At 50.3% G+C, this 16,896-nt stretch overlaps 1 protein-coding gene across 1 annotated transcript in view; it reads right to left on the bottom strand.

Moving 5' to 3' along the window:
- ADAMTS2 (ADAM metallopeptidase with thrombospondin type 1 motif 2) overlaps nucleotides 1-16,896 on the bottom strand; it is a 201,428-nt gene that overhangs the window by 36,518 nt on the left and 148,014 nt on the right. The window contains exon 5 of the mRNA XM_080922868.1: nucleotides 7,527-7,610. Coding sequence (XP_080778994.1) covers nucleotides 7,527-7,610 — 84 coding nt within the window. The remainder of the gene's footprint in view (nucleotides 1-7,526; nucleotides 7,611-16,896) is intronic.

Genomic DNA, 16,896 nt, shown 5'->3' with positions numbered 1-16,896 from the left:
TCAGATCTCTGCTTGGCCACTGTGCCCAAGGTCTGCCTCACCTCATTGTGCTGGCTTCATGGTGCTGGCATCTTATCTGTCATTTGACAAGGAACAGCTGTATAGCTTTTGTTCCCATACACCCCTGAATGCACTCAGGAGGCCGGGCTCCTCAGCTCAGAGTACATATTGTACAACCTTGGCACTCTTTGGAGGCCCTGACACAGGACCTCATCCCCAGAGCTATGCAAGGTAGAGTCTGTGACCCGTGGCCATGAATGCCCTCCACACAAAATAAGTGTGGAAATGAGGAACTTTCACAAGTAACTGGAGGGAGTGAGATTCTCAGAAAATTTATGGAGTTTAATCATAAAAAAGCAAGGCCCTTTTTTTTTTAATATCTTAGGCTCAGCCACATTTGCCTTTTCTAATAATTCATCTGCACAAGTTATTGGTGTGCAATCAAATAGGGCTAGAGGCTCTGTGGACCCTGGAAGCTGCTCTGGAATGGAGCAACCCTGTCCTTTGTCACCTGTGGCTTCAGGGGGGGCACATATCCTCCCCCCCATGCTGTTCCTGGACTTGCAGCCTGTAGCTGTTTGTCCACAGCCAAGCACAAGCGTCTTATCACTTAGCACTACACTGTCCCCCAAGGGGGCTGTTAAAGGCTTGGTTACCAGTAGAGGTACCTTTGGGGTGGTAGAACCTTTTGGAGGAAGAGCCTCATTGGAGGACGTTAGGTCACTGGGGGTCATACCTTGGTAAATGGGATTCTGACTCATTCTCTTTTCTGTCTTTGCTTTCCAGCCTGTCCCTGCTTCTGCTCCAGAGGTAAATACCCTTTGCCTACTCCATCCCCCCTCCATGCAGTTTGACCACTAATGCAAAGCAACAGGTTGAACAGCCCTGAAATGAAACCTCTGCAGTCATGGGCTTGGGTGCGTGCTCCCTTCTTTTAAGTTTCCTGCCTCAGGTATTTCAGTTCCGTTTTTAGAAGCTAACACACCTCTGTGGTTTCTTCCATGTTCTAGTCTGAAATGTTCATCTCCAGCTCCGAGTCCTCCTCGTGCAGCCTAGCAGCGCTCTGCCCTCAGTTTAGTCCCTCTGGCCAGCTCTCCAGACCAGCACATGTCCTCCTAACACCATCTCCTTGTCTGTACTTCTGCATCCAGGACAGCAAGATTTCACAGCTGTCACAGGCCCTGCCCCATCCTGCCACAGGACACACACCTGTTCTAGAATGTTCCTGTTTCTAACAAAACCCGGAACCATCCCAACACATATCCAGCTATTAACCCCCCCCCCCAAACCTAGTTCTTCTCTCTCAGTCTTTCTAGAAGAAACAGTATGGTTTTCTTGTTGTTGATTGTCTGTTGGTTGTTTTTTAAAATTTGCCTGCCATGAACAGCACACCTCTTTCCATATGTTCTACGTCTGTCTTGTGCTAACCTCAGAGACATATTTGGATTTCTGAGACTCAGGGGATGTTTTTAAAAATTCATGAATATTTGTATAAGTCCATTTGAGTCACCATGTACCATGTACATGCAGGATCCCACAGAAACCAGAAGAGGGAGTCGGTTTCCCTGGAACTGGCGTTCCAATCAGTTGTGAGTCACCTTGGAAGTGCTAGGAACTAAACCTGGGTCGTCTGCAAGAGAAGTACGCCCTTTTAATTGATGAGCCATCTCTCCCACCTTGGTGCAGGGAACTTTGTTTTTTCAATTAGTTCTACTATAGGCATTGTTGAGTCACAATGTTTGCAAATGAAATTTCAGGGAAAGCCAGATGGTGGTCCCAAGAGATTATATCAGCTGGTGATGTCATGGCCATCTGACTTAGTTTGAGTACCCTGTGACATCACCCCAATGACAAAACTACCTACTTTTGCATTTCTCAGGATCTGTGCCCACTGAGCGGTGTGGCTGTGCTTATCTTTATCACTAAAGTGTTAATTCCATATACTTTACAATGGATTCTTTTAAATTTTAACAGCAAATGGTTATAATTTTGTCTGCTCTTCTCAAATAGTTTCCTGTCATTTAAATATAGGAAAAAAAACCTTTAGAATCAGAGTATGAGAACCATTTATGTGTCAACAAACTTATGTGTCTTGATTGTGTGTGTGTGTGTGTGTGTGTGTGTGTGTGTGTGCAGGCAGGAAGTCAATGTTGGGTGATATACTCAATTGTAGCCCCCCCCCTTATTTCTGAGTCAGGGTCTCTCCCTGGACCTGAAGCTCCTTGGTCTGGCTGTGTTGGCTGGTCAGTGATCTCCAAGGATCCTCCTGTATCTGCTCCCTCAGTGCCGGGTCTACAGACACATCCCTTCACACCCAGATTGTTTTAAAACAAATGCCAGGAACCCAAATTTAGATCCTTGAGTGTGCATGGAAGGACCCACCTGTTGCTAGTTTTACTGCCACTGCCTCCAAGGTGACATTTTCCAAAGCAAGTTGTGGGGAATGTCTGGATGGATCACCTGAGAAAGGTTTGAAGAATGACATGTTCCACAGAGTGTCCCACAGAGCTTTCCCACGCACATTCCGAAGTCCCTGGGACATGCTGCGGTGGGGGGACACCTGCTGGGCTTTGCTTTAGAAGCACCTCCTGCCCACCTCTTTTTCTGTGTAAACATTTATCACCATTCAGCTGTACCGAACACCTTCGGGAAACTCGCTTCTTTCTCTGCCTTTAAATAAAATGCTGGTTGTCTAGCGACCCTCCCACCCCTGTTCTGCATCTCCCCTGGGATCTCTTTCTCATCTGTATCCCTATGCTCCAGGCCTCCCTGTGGGATCCATGCTTATTGCTAATCTACCCTGGCCCCGAGGGCGGGTGGTGTCAGGCACCGGACGCACCTACAATACTGCTGGCCTCTACTGAACTCATGAGCTGCTCCTATGTCAGCATCTAATCCTGCACTTCCTCTCTTGAGTGTGTTTGTAAGTCTTCTGCTACTGTGGCAAAATGCCCAAAACAATTAACTTTATAAGCAGAAAAGGTTCATCTAGTTCATTGTATTAGGAGGCTCAAAGTCCAAGAGCCTTGTTGATAATGGCCACTGATGAGGGTGACACATCTTGGCAGGAACACCTGGCCACGGTGTTGGGAGCCGAGAGAGACAGAAAGCAGAGTCTTGCATGCCTTCTGTGAACATAGCCCAATCACCTAAAACAAACAAACAAAACACAGACACACACACACACACACACACACACACACACACACACACACACACATACCCAACAGGTTCTGTGGCCTCAGGTACTGCCACCCGAGGAACAATCGACATGTGACCCACAGTCTACTTGACTGTGTCTCTCTACCTGCGCTCACATCACTCCCAGGTGCTCTTTAATCTGCCTTCCCTTCTCCATTACTGTAGCCATGTTACAGACTACACATCCTTCCATTAAAGACAACAGTGCCCTCGGTGTGGGAGCCCTGTTAGAAACACAGACCAAATCATGTCATCCTAAGAAACTCCATGACAGAGGGCATATGGTTGGGCCTTTGTACGATAAACATCCTAGCTTTTATTTATTTACTTTTGAGATAGGCTCTCAGGTATCCCAGGATGGTCTTGAACTCACTATGTAGGTAAAGATGACCTTGAACTCCTTGTGCTCCAGCTTCCAACTCACTAGTGTTGAGGTTATGGGTATATGCCAACCCTGTCCCCAACCCTGGTCATACAGTGCTGGGACTAAACCCATGGATTTGGGCAAATCAGGAAAGCACTTAGCCAAACAAGCTGCACCCTTAGTCCTGATCTGGCTTTTTATTTATGTTTGTGTAGGAGAGTGTGTATGTACATATGTGTATGCATGAGACTGCCTATATATGGAGCCCAGAAGGACATGGGTGTCCTCCTCTCTCTGCCTATTCCTTTAAGGCAACGTTTCTTCTCCCTCTCCTTCTCCCTCTCCTTCCTCTTCCTCCCCCCCCTCCTCCTCCTCCTCTTCTTCTTCTTTTTCTTCTTCTTCTCTTCCTCCTCCTTCTCTTCTCTCTCTCTCTCTCTCTCTCTCTCTCTCTCTCTCTCTCTCTCTCTCCCCTCCTTCCCTCTTCCTGTCTCCACCTCCCTGAAGCTGGGGACACAGGCATTTGCATAGACACTCAGCTTTACTGTGTGCTAATTTGGATTCAAACTCCTCAAGATTGGGCAGTGGTCCTAACCCGAGCACACACCCAAACCCGAATTCATGTCGGAGCCTGCTGCCTCCATCCTGGCTTTCTTCTCTCTACTCTCTGCCAAGTCTTACCCCCATTCGGTATCTAGACTTGGAGACAGACAGACACTCTTCGGGGCTAATAGGAACCCATGGTTTTGTCAGCACAGTTCAGCAACAAAACACAGTTTTCAAACCTTGATCTAGTGTGGGGAGGATCAGGCAGCAGCTTTGGGCCCAGACCAACCCATGGACGGTTTTCCTCCCTCTCTGAGCAGATCACAAGTACCATAAAAACAGGGGAGGGATGGAGAACATTACAGAAAACCCCAACCAATCAAAATGCAGAGTTGTAGATCCCAGTTCCCATGGATACATGTACAAAACTTCGCACCCACACCTAAGGCTCAGGGGACATTGCAGAAGAGGAGGCAAAAAGATTGTAAGAGCCAGAGGCAGGAAATTTGCTATAAGTCTGCATCTCCTACTAATTTCAAAAGCTATGGCCATGAAATCTCACCAACATGGCTGCCTAAACAGGAGCTGAACAAGGTTGTAAACCAATAGAGATACTAATATGGAAGGGAGGGGTAGACACAAGGTCTCAACCTACAGAAAGACTACAGACAATGAAGGAATATTGGGAGCAGGGAAAATAGTCTTCCCAAGAAAAGAGCACACAGACTGGTTGCCTAATCCTAAACGGTCAACCGTGAAAACATACATACAAGTATAATTATTCAGACCGAGCAGGTTATACTTAGGAATATACGTCTATATGTACACTACATGCATATAACAACAATTATAAGAAAGAGGCCATGAATTTGTGAGAGAGTAAGGAGGGGTATAGAGAAAGATTCAGAAGTAGAAAGGAGAGGAGAGAAATGATATCATTATAATCTCAAAAATAAAATAAAAAAGAACAAAAATACATGAATGCATCCAAAAGTTAAAGTTTATGATTTTTGTTTTAAAAGAAAAATCAGGAAAAAGGCCAGGGCTTTGTCGTACCCAGTTTGAATGATCTACACTGGCTGGTGTCTACACTGGCTGGTGTCCTTCCTGCCACTCACTCCTGGCAGCGAGTAAGAAAGAATCAAACAAAACAAAACAATACAAAACAAAAATGTGAGCCCCTACATTTTGAAATCAGCATCTGCGCTCAGAACGACTCCCCGCCATGGCTGCCACAGGCAGCACGTCCACAGTAGAGTGTAGATCCATTTCTCCAACTAAACGGAGGAACTCGCATCCGTACCCTTCAAGCCAAGCTCCCAAGGTAGCTGAGGATGCTGGCCAGGATGGAAGAGCTGCGCTCACCCAGTCTGGGGAAGTAGGGCTGCTCCCAGGAAGGCGAACTTCTTATTGCTGGTCACCATGACCAGAAGCAACTTGTTAAGAAAAGGGTGTGTTTGTACTGATCACAGGTGATCATGAGGGAACTCAGAGCAGGAACTCAAGACAGGAACTCAAGGCAGGAGCTTAAGCAGAGGTCATGGAGGGATACCAGTCACTGACATGCTCCTTATGACTGATTTCTTATACCATCTGAAACCACCTGCCCAAGGGTGGTACTGCCCAGGCAGACTGAGTTCTTCCACATTAATCATCAGTCAAAAGAAATGCCCACAGACGTGTCTCTAAGCCAATCTGATGGAGACATTTTCTCAATCGAGGCTCCCCTTTCCAGAGAATCCAGGCTTGTGTTGAGTCAACAAAAACTAATCAGACTGTTAGAAGTGTCCGTCCACAGCAGGGCAGAAAGAATCTTCCCACAACTTTCTGGTGGTTTTATTATGGTTGTCACACAGTAACTTGGGAGAGAGGACTTGATTTCGGGCCCTTCCCTCACCCTGGACCTAGATCCAGGGGTACACAAGTTCCTAATCAAGCCAAATGATCTTCAGTTGCGGTTCCAGTCAGTTAAAAAACTGTGTTTACAAAGGCAGGGTTTGTAGCTCAAGTGGCAGTGCTTGTTTAGTCTGCATGAAGCCTTGGGTTCAGTTCCCAGCACCACATAAAACTAGGGATGCTGGTACCTGTAACATACACTTGAGACAGGAAGATCAAATGTGCCAGGTCATCCTTGCAAATTATAAAGTGAGCTTGAGGCTAGCCTCGGCTACATGAGACCCTGTCTCAAAACAAAACCAAAAACAAACAAACTGCCAAGCTTTTCAAAGTGGACCAGTTGTTTGAAAGGTTATAGGTATTCTTCTCTCTCCTGTGGTCACACTTGGGGTACTTCACTGGGGCACACTGCCTGGGGAGGGCTCTGGCTTTTAATCATAGAAAATTCATTGATATTTTCTTTAAGGCCTGAACACTTGTGTTGTTTTAAAGCACCCTCTAGTTCCACAGAGAAGACACACATCCCTCCGCATGACAAGGAAACATGACTTCATATCCACTGCCCCCCCCCCCATCACTAGGATCCCAAGCATGCAAAGCTTAAAGAGCGTGGGCACAGAATTAAACATGCCCTCCGTTAGCTTTTTGCCAGTCTCTCCTTTGTGCCTAATAGCTTTCTTTGGAACATTTTATGTGAGCAGAAATAAATCGCTCCTGAAATTGCTTCTGTCAGGCACTTTGTCATAGTAACAAGAGTAACTAATCCATCCTCCAGGACCGTGGGGGGAGGGCAAGAAAGATGGGGTCAGCGGGCCTGGTGGCTCCCTCTGGTGGTCAGAGGGCTGAAGCCAGATAAGAGGAGAGAAGATTTTAGTCATGGTCAGATACATGAGCCATGGATTCCCAAGACTGATGTCAGAAACATCGCTATACAGAGCAGATAATTTGAGTGTGTTTTTCATAAATGGTTCAGAAATGGTAACCCCTGAGCCACCTCGAAGACAGAATTCTGGTCTCAGCTCAACCTCGCTTCAGTCTCCTGTGTCTGGCTACACTCTGGGCTGCCATCCACCCGCCTCAATCCCTCAGGCCCTGTTTCAGTCACCTTGGGGCAGCCTTGGTCCTCAATCTGCTGAGATGGTATAGTATGGGCTCCGTGAACCTGCTCCCTGACACCCTCTTTCTCTACTACACAAAGACTACAGCAAGGGTTCCTGGCCACACCCATGCTGTCTGTCCCTCAGCCTCTTGCGATCACAGCTCTTTCTGTAGTGGTAAGGAGTCTCAGTGTGGTAAGGTTGCTTGGCCTTACTTCGTTGAGTAACAGAACTTGTAAGAAAAGAATCATGTGTCACAGTAAACAGCATATGGAGTCTGTAGTGGGTGGGGGTTCACCACTTCTTGCTTGTTGTAGGACTTTAGGGTGTCCAGAGAAAGGCAGGGTAATATGAAAGAACAAACTATTTCAAAGGAGGCTCTGTTCGTTGCAGAGATAGGAGATGTATTGGCCAGGAGGACTTACCTTTGCGTGGCTCAGCAGGATAATCCTTACCAGCACGACATTGATGTGGGCTCCCAATGACTCATCATGGTAGATTTCGTTGACCTGAGAGACATCCAGGGAGATATCATCAGGAACCATGTGTCAAACCCCGTTCTTGCTGTATAGGTGGCATCTTGTCCCAAAAGTCCCAGGTAAGAACTCAGGGACCCCACCTGTCTCTTTCTCTTTGCATACATACCTCCATTTTCCCATCAATTCTAAAATGACTTCTTGATTCATCCCTCTGTGATTATCTCCAGCCCTAGGTGCTACAACCACCTGCCTGGTTTCTGAAGCATCCCCCTGAGACATCCCGCCTGTGGGTCTCAGAGCCTTTACTAAGAGCTGAACTCGAGTCAGAGAATCCACTTGCTACCACTTCTCACCAAAGCATGGAGTTCTTTCTAGAAGGTATGAGAGCAGAAGCCATTTCTGGTTGTTGTTGCTTAGAGTGAAAAGTTACCTGTACACACTGTTACAGTCTACACTCCGTATCCCACAACCTCCACATACACATATTCAACCGACCCCAGATCAAAATTATTCGGAGAAAATTTTGGCAGAAAATGTATAGACCTTTCTCACCTTCTAAACAATACAGCAGCAGTTACATGACACTTTGTGGGGAGCATTTTTGGCACCTCTGGACAGTTGGTGGCAGATAATCTCATTTTACCAGGACATTCTGAAGCTAGCCAAATGCAGGAACCTGGCCTCAGTGCTATGCCCTAAAAAGGCTAGAAGGAAGTACATTTGCAGAACCCTTAGAAATGAAGGCTCTAAGGAAGCATCTGAAGTTAAGAATGTAGCCTAGAAGGAAGTACATTTGCAGTACTTAGGAATGTAGCTCAGGGCAGGGCAGATTCTGAGAATGTAGGCACAGCAGTCTCCTTGGACCCCCCTTTTTGTCCCTGACCTTGACACCTGGCCTCCAGAAAGATGCTTACAGGATCTTTGGTTGTTAACTGGCTTGTTCCCATCCTCAGAACAAGTGTTATCTTTCTGCATGTAATTAAAGTGATTTAAAAGAATAAACAAGGCTTTGTTTCAGCCTGGAGGCTTCAGCCTCAAGTCTGGCCGAAGTCACGTTAAGATTTTGACTAACCTTGTCTTTCTTCTTTTAATCCTTGCTCCTGCCCTGGGGAACCCGTTGTCTGACCGAGCTGGTTTCAGACAGTGCTTGTGCCTTATGAAGCATTATAAGTAATGGAGAGGTTACTTGGTGTATGTGGAAGAGTGTGTGTAGGTTAAACACAAATGCTACACATATTACCCCAGAGATTTAAATACCTCAGAGGGTCCTGGACCAGAGCTCTGTGGATGCTGAAGGATGCTGGAGGATGCTGCAGTTGGAGATGTGGACCATTTAGACCATGACCACATCTACTTTCATCCCATTAACAGGAGCAGTTATCATTACGTCTCTCTTCCTGCCCACCACGTTCCATGTAATGCCTGTCATGGTCTTTTGTGTCCTTTTTTTTTTTTTTTAAACAATATTCTGGGCCATGCCTGAAGCTGGGTGGTGGTGGTGCATGCCTTTAATCCCAGCACTTGGGAGGTAGAAGCAGGTGGATCTCTTAAGTCCAAGGTCAGCCTAGTCTATACATTAAGTTCCAGGACATCCAGGGCTACACAGGGAAAGCCTGTCTCAAACACCAAACACACACACACACACACACACACACACACACACACACACACACCTCTTAGCAGGCATCTGTAGGCCTCCTCAGATGGCCACACCACAAAAGGGTGTGTTGGGGACAGGGATGAACTCCCATGCTCTACAACATGGCCGCCACCTTCCAGAAACACACGTTAGGTTAACCTCCGGCTCAGAGCTGGAAGATGTCTCCTTGCCGTTGGTCACCTCCATCTTCCCACCTTGCACTCAGAACCTTTCCTGCCTGCTCCTTCACTAGTGGGCAAACTGCATTCCTTCTCGCAGTGTGGTCTCAGAGTCCCTCCCTCTGGGAAGGGCTCCTCCAAACCATAGATGCTATGGAGAGCTGGTACCCTCCACTGAGCTCCCCCTCAGTCTGTACTTCCCCTTGGATGTCCCTCCTCCTAGCCCCAGAGCAGAGCAGCAAATGGTCAGCAAGCACTGAAGTCTGTGGGGTCACTGAGGGGAGAGGTGTGGCCCGGCCATGCTGGCTGTATGCAGACTGGGCTGACAGGTCGCCCATGAGGTCCTTGTTGGGGAGGCAGACATGGCTAAGCTACACCAGTCAGAGCCCACTCCACCCCAGTTTCCAGACTTTCTTCTTTGGTAAACTGTAATCACTCCCTCTGAACAGCAGGAAGCTGCCTCAGGAAACCTAACTGGGATGAGGAAAACCAAATCATCATGGTGACAGCTTGGGTGGAGAGGGACACAGGGCTTGAGTGGCTGCTGCTGTCACCGCAGCTGTGGGTAAAGATGGCACCAATCAGCACAGAGCCAGCAAGCTCACCGGTCCCCAACCAATGCCACCCTCAACCCAACACATACGCTCTGCCAGGAACTTTCTGCGCAACCAGGCAGATTTCTGATTATAAGTTGGCTTCTCTTCTCCTGTCCTCCTCCCCTTTGGGGAAGAGGTGAGAATCAGAGCTGCAGGAGCATGGCTGGCATGGAATCATGGCTCCTGTTGTGTGCTGGTCTTCACTCCCCTATATGTGCTGTGTGTCTAGCAACATGGCACTGCCCCCCGAGGACCATCAGCTCAATACCCAAGTACCATTCAGCACCTGCAGCTCAGAAAGCAGAGCCCAAGGACTGTGCCACCTCTCCCACCTCCACCGGTCACCCGCCCCCCACCCCCCACCTCACCCACCCCCCACCACTCACCACCCATCACCCACCTCACCCACCACCCACCTCACCCACCACCCAACTCACCCACCACCCACCCCCTACCACCCATCACCCACCACCCACCTCACCCACCACCCATCACCCACAACCCATCACCCACCTCACCCACCACCCACCTCACCCACCACCCACCCCCTACCATCCACCACCCACCTCACCCACCACCCACCTCACCCACCACCCATCACCCACCACCCACCTCACCCACCACCCACCTCACCCACCACCCATCACCCACCACCCACCTCACCCATCACCCACCACCCACCTCACCCACCACCCACCTCACCCACCACCCACCTCACCCACCACCCATCACCCACCACCCACCTCACCCACCACCCACCTCACCCACCACCCATCACCCACCTCACCCACCTCACCCACCACCCATCACCCACCACCCACCTCACCCACCACCCATCACCCACCACCCACCGCCCTCTGTCCCCTCTGTAACATTAAGAGCAGAAGTCCTTCCCACAGAGCTCCTTCGAGGATCTGATTTCCATACACACGATGGAATGGTGTTTATGAAAACCCAAACTGTATTTTTCATAGTTGGCAAACTGGATTGCCCCACTATTCTGCATGAGGTTTGGGGAGGGGGTGGACCCCCAGAACCACAGGCACTGCTGTCTCAGCTTTGAGGCCCAAGCTAGATTGTCTTTTTCAGTCTGTGCTGAGACAACAGGCCTTACAAACCAGACCTTTTACTTAATGAAAAAGAAGGACTTTTCTATATTTTTAATTGCTTATCTATAATGAGCAAGGTCAGGTCATTTGGGCTCACGGACTCCTGCTGAGGACCACAGCTGGGAAGAGTCTAGGCCGTGGGAGGTCCTGCTGCAGCAGGAAGGGACAGGGTTGTGGGAGCAAAAGCAGCCTTGCAGCCTCAGCCTTTAGGGTCTCCTCTGAAGGCGAGGGAGACCAGGAGAGCACAGCAGCCCCCATGGCCAAGGAAGCAGAGCACACTTGGAGCCCCCACTGCCGGTGCTTCTGAGAGGGACGGACTCCCTTCCCCAGAAGCTCCAGAGGGCTCACACGGAGACTTTACACGCTTGCACAGTAAGCAAGTGACAGTGGGGTCAGCTTCCAGCCATGGACGGCAGATGCCAGGGGTCGCCTGAACCTCGTGGCACAAGGGTGGGGTTGTTGTCAGTTCACCTGGAGCTGGAGGACTACCACGCTTCAGAGGGAGCCCAGGAATGCTGACCTGCAGGAGGGAAGGGCAGGCCTGTAGGATGGCTTCTGCAGCAAGAGGGAACCCCTTAGTGTCAAGGGCAGAAACTGTGGGACAGACGCGTACTAATGCAGCTCTCTAATGTAGGAGCAAGGGCTGTGCTGTGGAGGCCAACTATGTATGCACCAACTCATTCACAGGATGAGTTTTTAATCCACGATGAGACAGCTTTTTGAGAGTGACCTTCAGAAATAACCAGGTAGTTGAGGTCAGGGGTTGGGTCCTTTGATGGTATTAGGAACCTCGTGAGAAAAGACACAAAGACTTACTTCACCCTCCTCTACCTCCCTCTTCTCCTCCATATGAGGACAGAAGGAGGAACGTCGGACTAGCTGGAGACTCAATATTGAGGCTTTCAGAGCTGTATGAGATGAGCTGTAACTCTCACCGGCTCTGTGCTGCTTTGGTACAATGGCCCCAGCACAGGACCCAGGGCTTGCTGTGCTGCGCCTTGTAAATGTCCCTCAATGGCTCTTAGACTAGAGGCGTGGGAAACTGCCTGAACCTTTTGGGTTGGGGTGGGGTGGGGTGTAGAGCCCAAGAGAAAGAAGTTAGGTCATATTAGGACCTGGGTCAGTTTGTCTGTCTGCACTTCTTTCAGTTGCTTCCTTCTAGTTGCCATGACGTGGCTAGCTCTGTCTGTCACATGCTCTATGTCAGGATGTCCCACGAGTCTCCAGTGGAAAGGCCAAGGGACCTCGCTCTGGAACTTCTGAACCCATGAGCCCAAAGAAACCTTTCCTCTTCCTAAACTGAAAACCCCAGGTGTTTTGTCACAGCAAGGAAAAGCCGACTAACGAAGGCTTTAACCTTGACCCAGCTGATTATTTTTCCAAAGGATTTTAAACAGGAAGACCCGAGCCTGCTTCTCAAGAGCAAGGTGACGTGTGTTCTTCTATCCTAGGTCTGGGAGCTTGGGAGCGGGTGACATTAGATAGAAGAAGATAAATAGAAAGAAAGCCGTATCTGCCCCATGTTTAGATCTTGGTGTGTCAGTATTGACCCCACCGTGCATGCAGCTGGGTGACAGGCCCTTCTTAGCTTCTCAGTGGGACATCTCAATGCGAGTCAGCCACACTGTGGGCTGAGTCACCCAGCAACTTCAGTCCAGTGGCTGCTCTCCCAGGAGGAGAGGCAAAGGGCTGCCGTCCTGAATGAAGGTAGAGAGTGGTGGCCCTCCAGAGCCTTGGAGCTTGCTTAGAAGCTGCCGAGCCTGCTCCACAGTTGTGACATGATGAGAGCTTGGGAGGAAACATGGGAATGTCCCTCACTTTGCTTGTCACCGACTAAACACCTGAGAGAGACAACTTGGCAGGAGCTCCCAGGTCTCCCTTTCCCTCTTCACTATGGTACCAGAACAACTTCATCCTTCTGTGTCTAAAACCCTCAGTGGCTCCCCAGTGCTTTTGGAGGCAGCACCACCTGGGACTCTATTGATGGCCCTACCTACCCCCTCTCCCCCCTCCTGTCAGTGTCTGTACACACAACACACACATACATACACACACAACACACACACACATAACACACACATACACACATATACACACAACATACACACATACACACACAACACACACACACATACACACACAACACACACACACACCACACACACAACACACACACACAACACACAACACACAACACACACACACACTGCCTGGGGAAAGGTGCATATCTGCAATTCTTACAGCCCCTGTCCAGCCCTGAATTCCTTAGATACCTTAAGAGAATTTGAATAAAAAGGCAGGGCTGGAGAGCACACACAGTAATTTATGTGTCAAAGGAGGCTGGTATTGCCTCGGTTCTCCTACCTCAGGCCCTCCCACCACACGGTGGGACTCTGAAGCTCCTTACATGATGTCAAGATCAGGAAGATGGACCCCTACTGATGCTCTTCTAAGCTCCTCCTTGCACAGGGGTGCAGCCCTACCTCAGGCCTTTGCACTAACTTTACTTTCCCCAGCACCGCCATGCAGAGATCTACACAGTGATTCCAGCCCTTAGTAAGTAGAGGTAGTAGAGTCAAGAATAAATGGGTGGATGGATGGATGGGACTGTTTTGGAGGATGTGAAACAGCAGGCTTCCTTGCCTACCCCCCTCTGCAGCCTCCCCCACTGCAGCCTCCCCCACTGCAACCTCCCCCTACTGCAACCTCCTCCTCACTGTAGCCTCCCCCACTGCAGCCTCCCCCACTGCAACCTTCCCCCACTGCAGCCTCCCCACTGCAGCCTCCCCCTGCAGCCTCCCACACTGCAACCTTCCCCCACTGCAGCCTCCCCACTGCAGCTTCCCCCACTGCAACCTCCTCCTCACTGCAGCCTCCCCACTGCAGCCTCCCCCACTGTAGCCTCCCCCACTGCAGCCTCCCCACTGCAGCCTCCCCTACTGCAATCTTCCCCCCACTGCAACCTCCCCTCCCACTTCAGCCTCCCCCACTGCAGCCTCCCCTCTGCAGCCTCTTACACTGCAACCTCCTCCTCACTGCAGCCTCCTCCCCACTGCAGCCTCCCCCACTGCAGCCTCCCCCACTGCAACCTCCCCACTGCAGCCTCCCCTCTGCAGCCTCCCACACTGCAACCTCCTCCTCACTGCAGCCTCCTCCCCACTGAAGCCTCCCCCACTGCAAACTCCTCCTCACTGCAGTCTCCCCCACTGCAGCCTCCCCACTGCAGCCTCCCCCACTGCAGCCTCCCCCACTGCAACCTCCTCCCCACTGCAGCCTCCCCTACTGCAACCTTCCCCCACTGCAGCCTCCCCACTGCAACCTCCCTCACTGCAGCCTTCCACACTGCAACCTCCTCCCCACTGCAGCCTCCCCACTGCAGCCTCCCACACTGCAGCCTCCCCCACTGCAACCTCCTCCCCACTGTAGCCTCCCCCACTGCAACCTCCCCACTGCAGCCTCTCCCACTGTAACCTCCCCCTACTGCAACCTCCCCACTGCAACCTCCTTCTCACTGCAGCCTCCCCCACTGCAGCCTCCCCACTGTAACCTCCTTCTCACTGCAGCCTCCTCCCCACTGCAGCCTCCCCCACTGCAGCCTCCCCCACTGCAGCCTCCCCACTGTAACCTCCCCTACTGCAGCCTCCCCAACTGCAGCCTCCCCCACTGCAGCCTTCCCACTGCAGCCTCCCCCACTGCAGCCTCCCCCACTGCAGCCAGCTCTCCTTTGCTATCCTTTCCCAGGGCCGTGTGGTAGGAGAGGCAGCACACTTTCACCCAGATTTCATGGGGGAGGGGAAGCCCTGGGAAAGTGTCCTTGAGCCCTGTCTTTAAGAAATTGATCTTGGAGCCTTTTAGCCCTGTTGGGGGTTTAAAGCTCCAGCACTTCCCTGTGTTCAGGAGGCCAGGAGCTGGCATTTTGGGGAAATGCTCTGTGATGTGCTTTTTGTTTATGCAAAGAGGCTGCCAAGTTTCTGCTCTGGAATAGACTGGGAAGGACCTGGCTGTGCATGACAATGTCAAAGTTTGCCTGGTGGTGGCAAAGCATCCCTGAAATGACAGTAGGCTCTGGAGGGTGGCCTGAGGTGGGGCAGAGGGGGACTTGGGTTCAAAATGGGGGTACCTGACCACAAAATGTGACTTCTTATGAGGGATGCCTGTTGGCCCTGCTGCTTGCTAGGCAGACTTTGGGATGACCTGCTGCTGGGATGCCCATGGCTCCGTTGAGCTAAGTTTGGGGCAGTGAGTAATGTTTCATGCTTGCTAACCTTAAAACCTAGAGAGCAAAGTAATCTCAGAGTCTGCAGAGGGTGGGCAGGGCACAGCCCCCGAGTTACTGCTATGCAAACTCTCGAAGTAAATAGAGAAGAGGTCAGGTTTGGGCTGCCAGAGTACACAGGCTGGGGATAGTTTGAACACACCGGAATTTGGGGGAGACAAGACAGTGTACCCATTAGCATTTGGAGGACTCAAGTCTGAGCAATCAGAAGCTGGGGTTGGATACAGCATTCCCCACTGGAAGCTGGGGGAACCTTCTGCTGGCCTCAAAGGAGGAATATTTGCATTTATCTTCTGGAGCACACATGGGCATGTCAAGTGGGTGGGTCAGGACTTAGGCAAGCCATGGTGTATAAGGTAAATGCCTCCTTTAACTCCAAGGACTGCATATGGTTACTAAGATAGACTCCCACATTCCCACCTTCTTTCCTGAGAAACTCCATACCCTCCAGGTCCAGGAGATAATTCACTAGGCAAGGGATCTGGGACGAGGCCCAAGATACCTCACTCCTAGGTAGGTTGTGAATGCCCAGAACCTACTCTACAGTCCCTGAGTATGCTCAGCTGGAGGTAGCACTAGGGTGGTGCACGGAGCAAAACCATGGTTGCCATAGAAACTCTCCCACATTGTTGTTAATAACCAAAGGAAACTATCCAACCCTTGCTCTAGATTTCGGGGCGAGCAAAGGGTGGATCTGCATCTCAGGAGGGGCCTACTGCAGATCTCATGTGCAGCACCATCAGCTTTACTCTCCTGCTAGGACCTCAGTGTCCTCAGGCATGGGTGGACCTGTCCTTGTGGCTCATGTTTGTCATGAAGACAGATGCAAAAAAAAAAAAAAAAAAAAATGCTTTCAAAGTGTGTAGAAAAATCCTCAGCGCACAGTCCTTTATCCAGGACAAGGAGTCAGGGAATGGGAACTGCTGCTTTGTGTCCCAGATTTTGATCCCTCTTGGCTTTAGCCCTAGAGGAGAATGAAGCTTTGAACCCTGCCTCCCATTTTCCTGGGAACACTCACAAAACAAACACCCACTTTGCTGCTCCTTAAGTCCTGGTCAGAAGACTGAGACTTGACATTCTGATCAGTTCCAGAGTGGAACATTTCACACTACTGTCTCCTGCCCTCAGGGTTAATCCAATGGGACCTGTCAGTCACCTAGATACGAGACCACCCCTGGGCCAGCCTGATTCAAGCTAAAGAGACAGGAGGGGTAATTATTCCGTTAATTAGAAAATACACCTATCTTTCCCAGGATCCCCTTCCTCACTTGCTGAGAGGCAGCCATGAAGCTTTGCTAACTTTGTCCTATTCACAGTCCAAACTTGTAAAATCACCTTTACTTTCTCTTTTTCTTAGCTCTCTCTCTCTGTCCAAAGCCTGAGTCTATTCTCTCTGGCACCAACACCAAGCCACACTGCTACCTCTGCCTCTTCTACCCTATGACTGTCTATTGCCACATCCCTGCCTGCTGACCTCCCTCGCTAAACACACCAGCCTAATGCCAAGGGCATGGCCT

Source organism: Micromys minutus (genome assembly GCF_963924665.1).
Source record: "Micromys minutus genome assembly, chromosome: 10".
Taxonomy (NCBI): domain Eukaryota; kingdom Metazoa; phylum Chordata; class Mammalia; order Rodentia; family Muridae; genus Micromys; species Micromys minutus.
The sequence above is the reverse complement of the archived record's forward strand: the minus strand, read 5'-3'. Positions and strand labels throughout refer to the sequence as shown.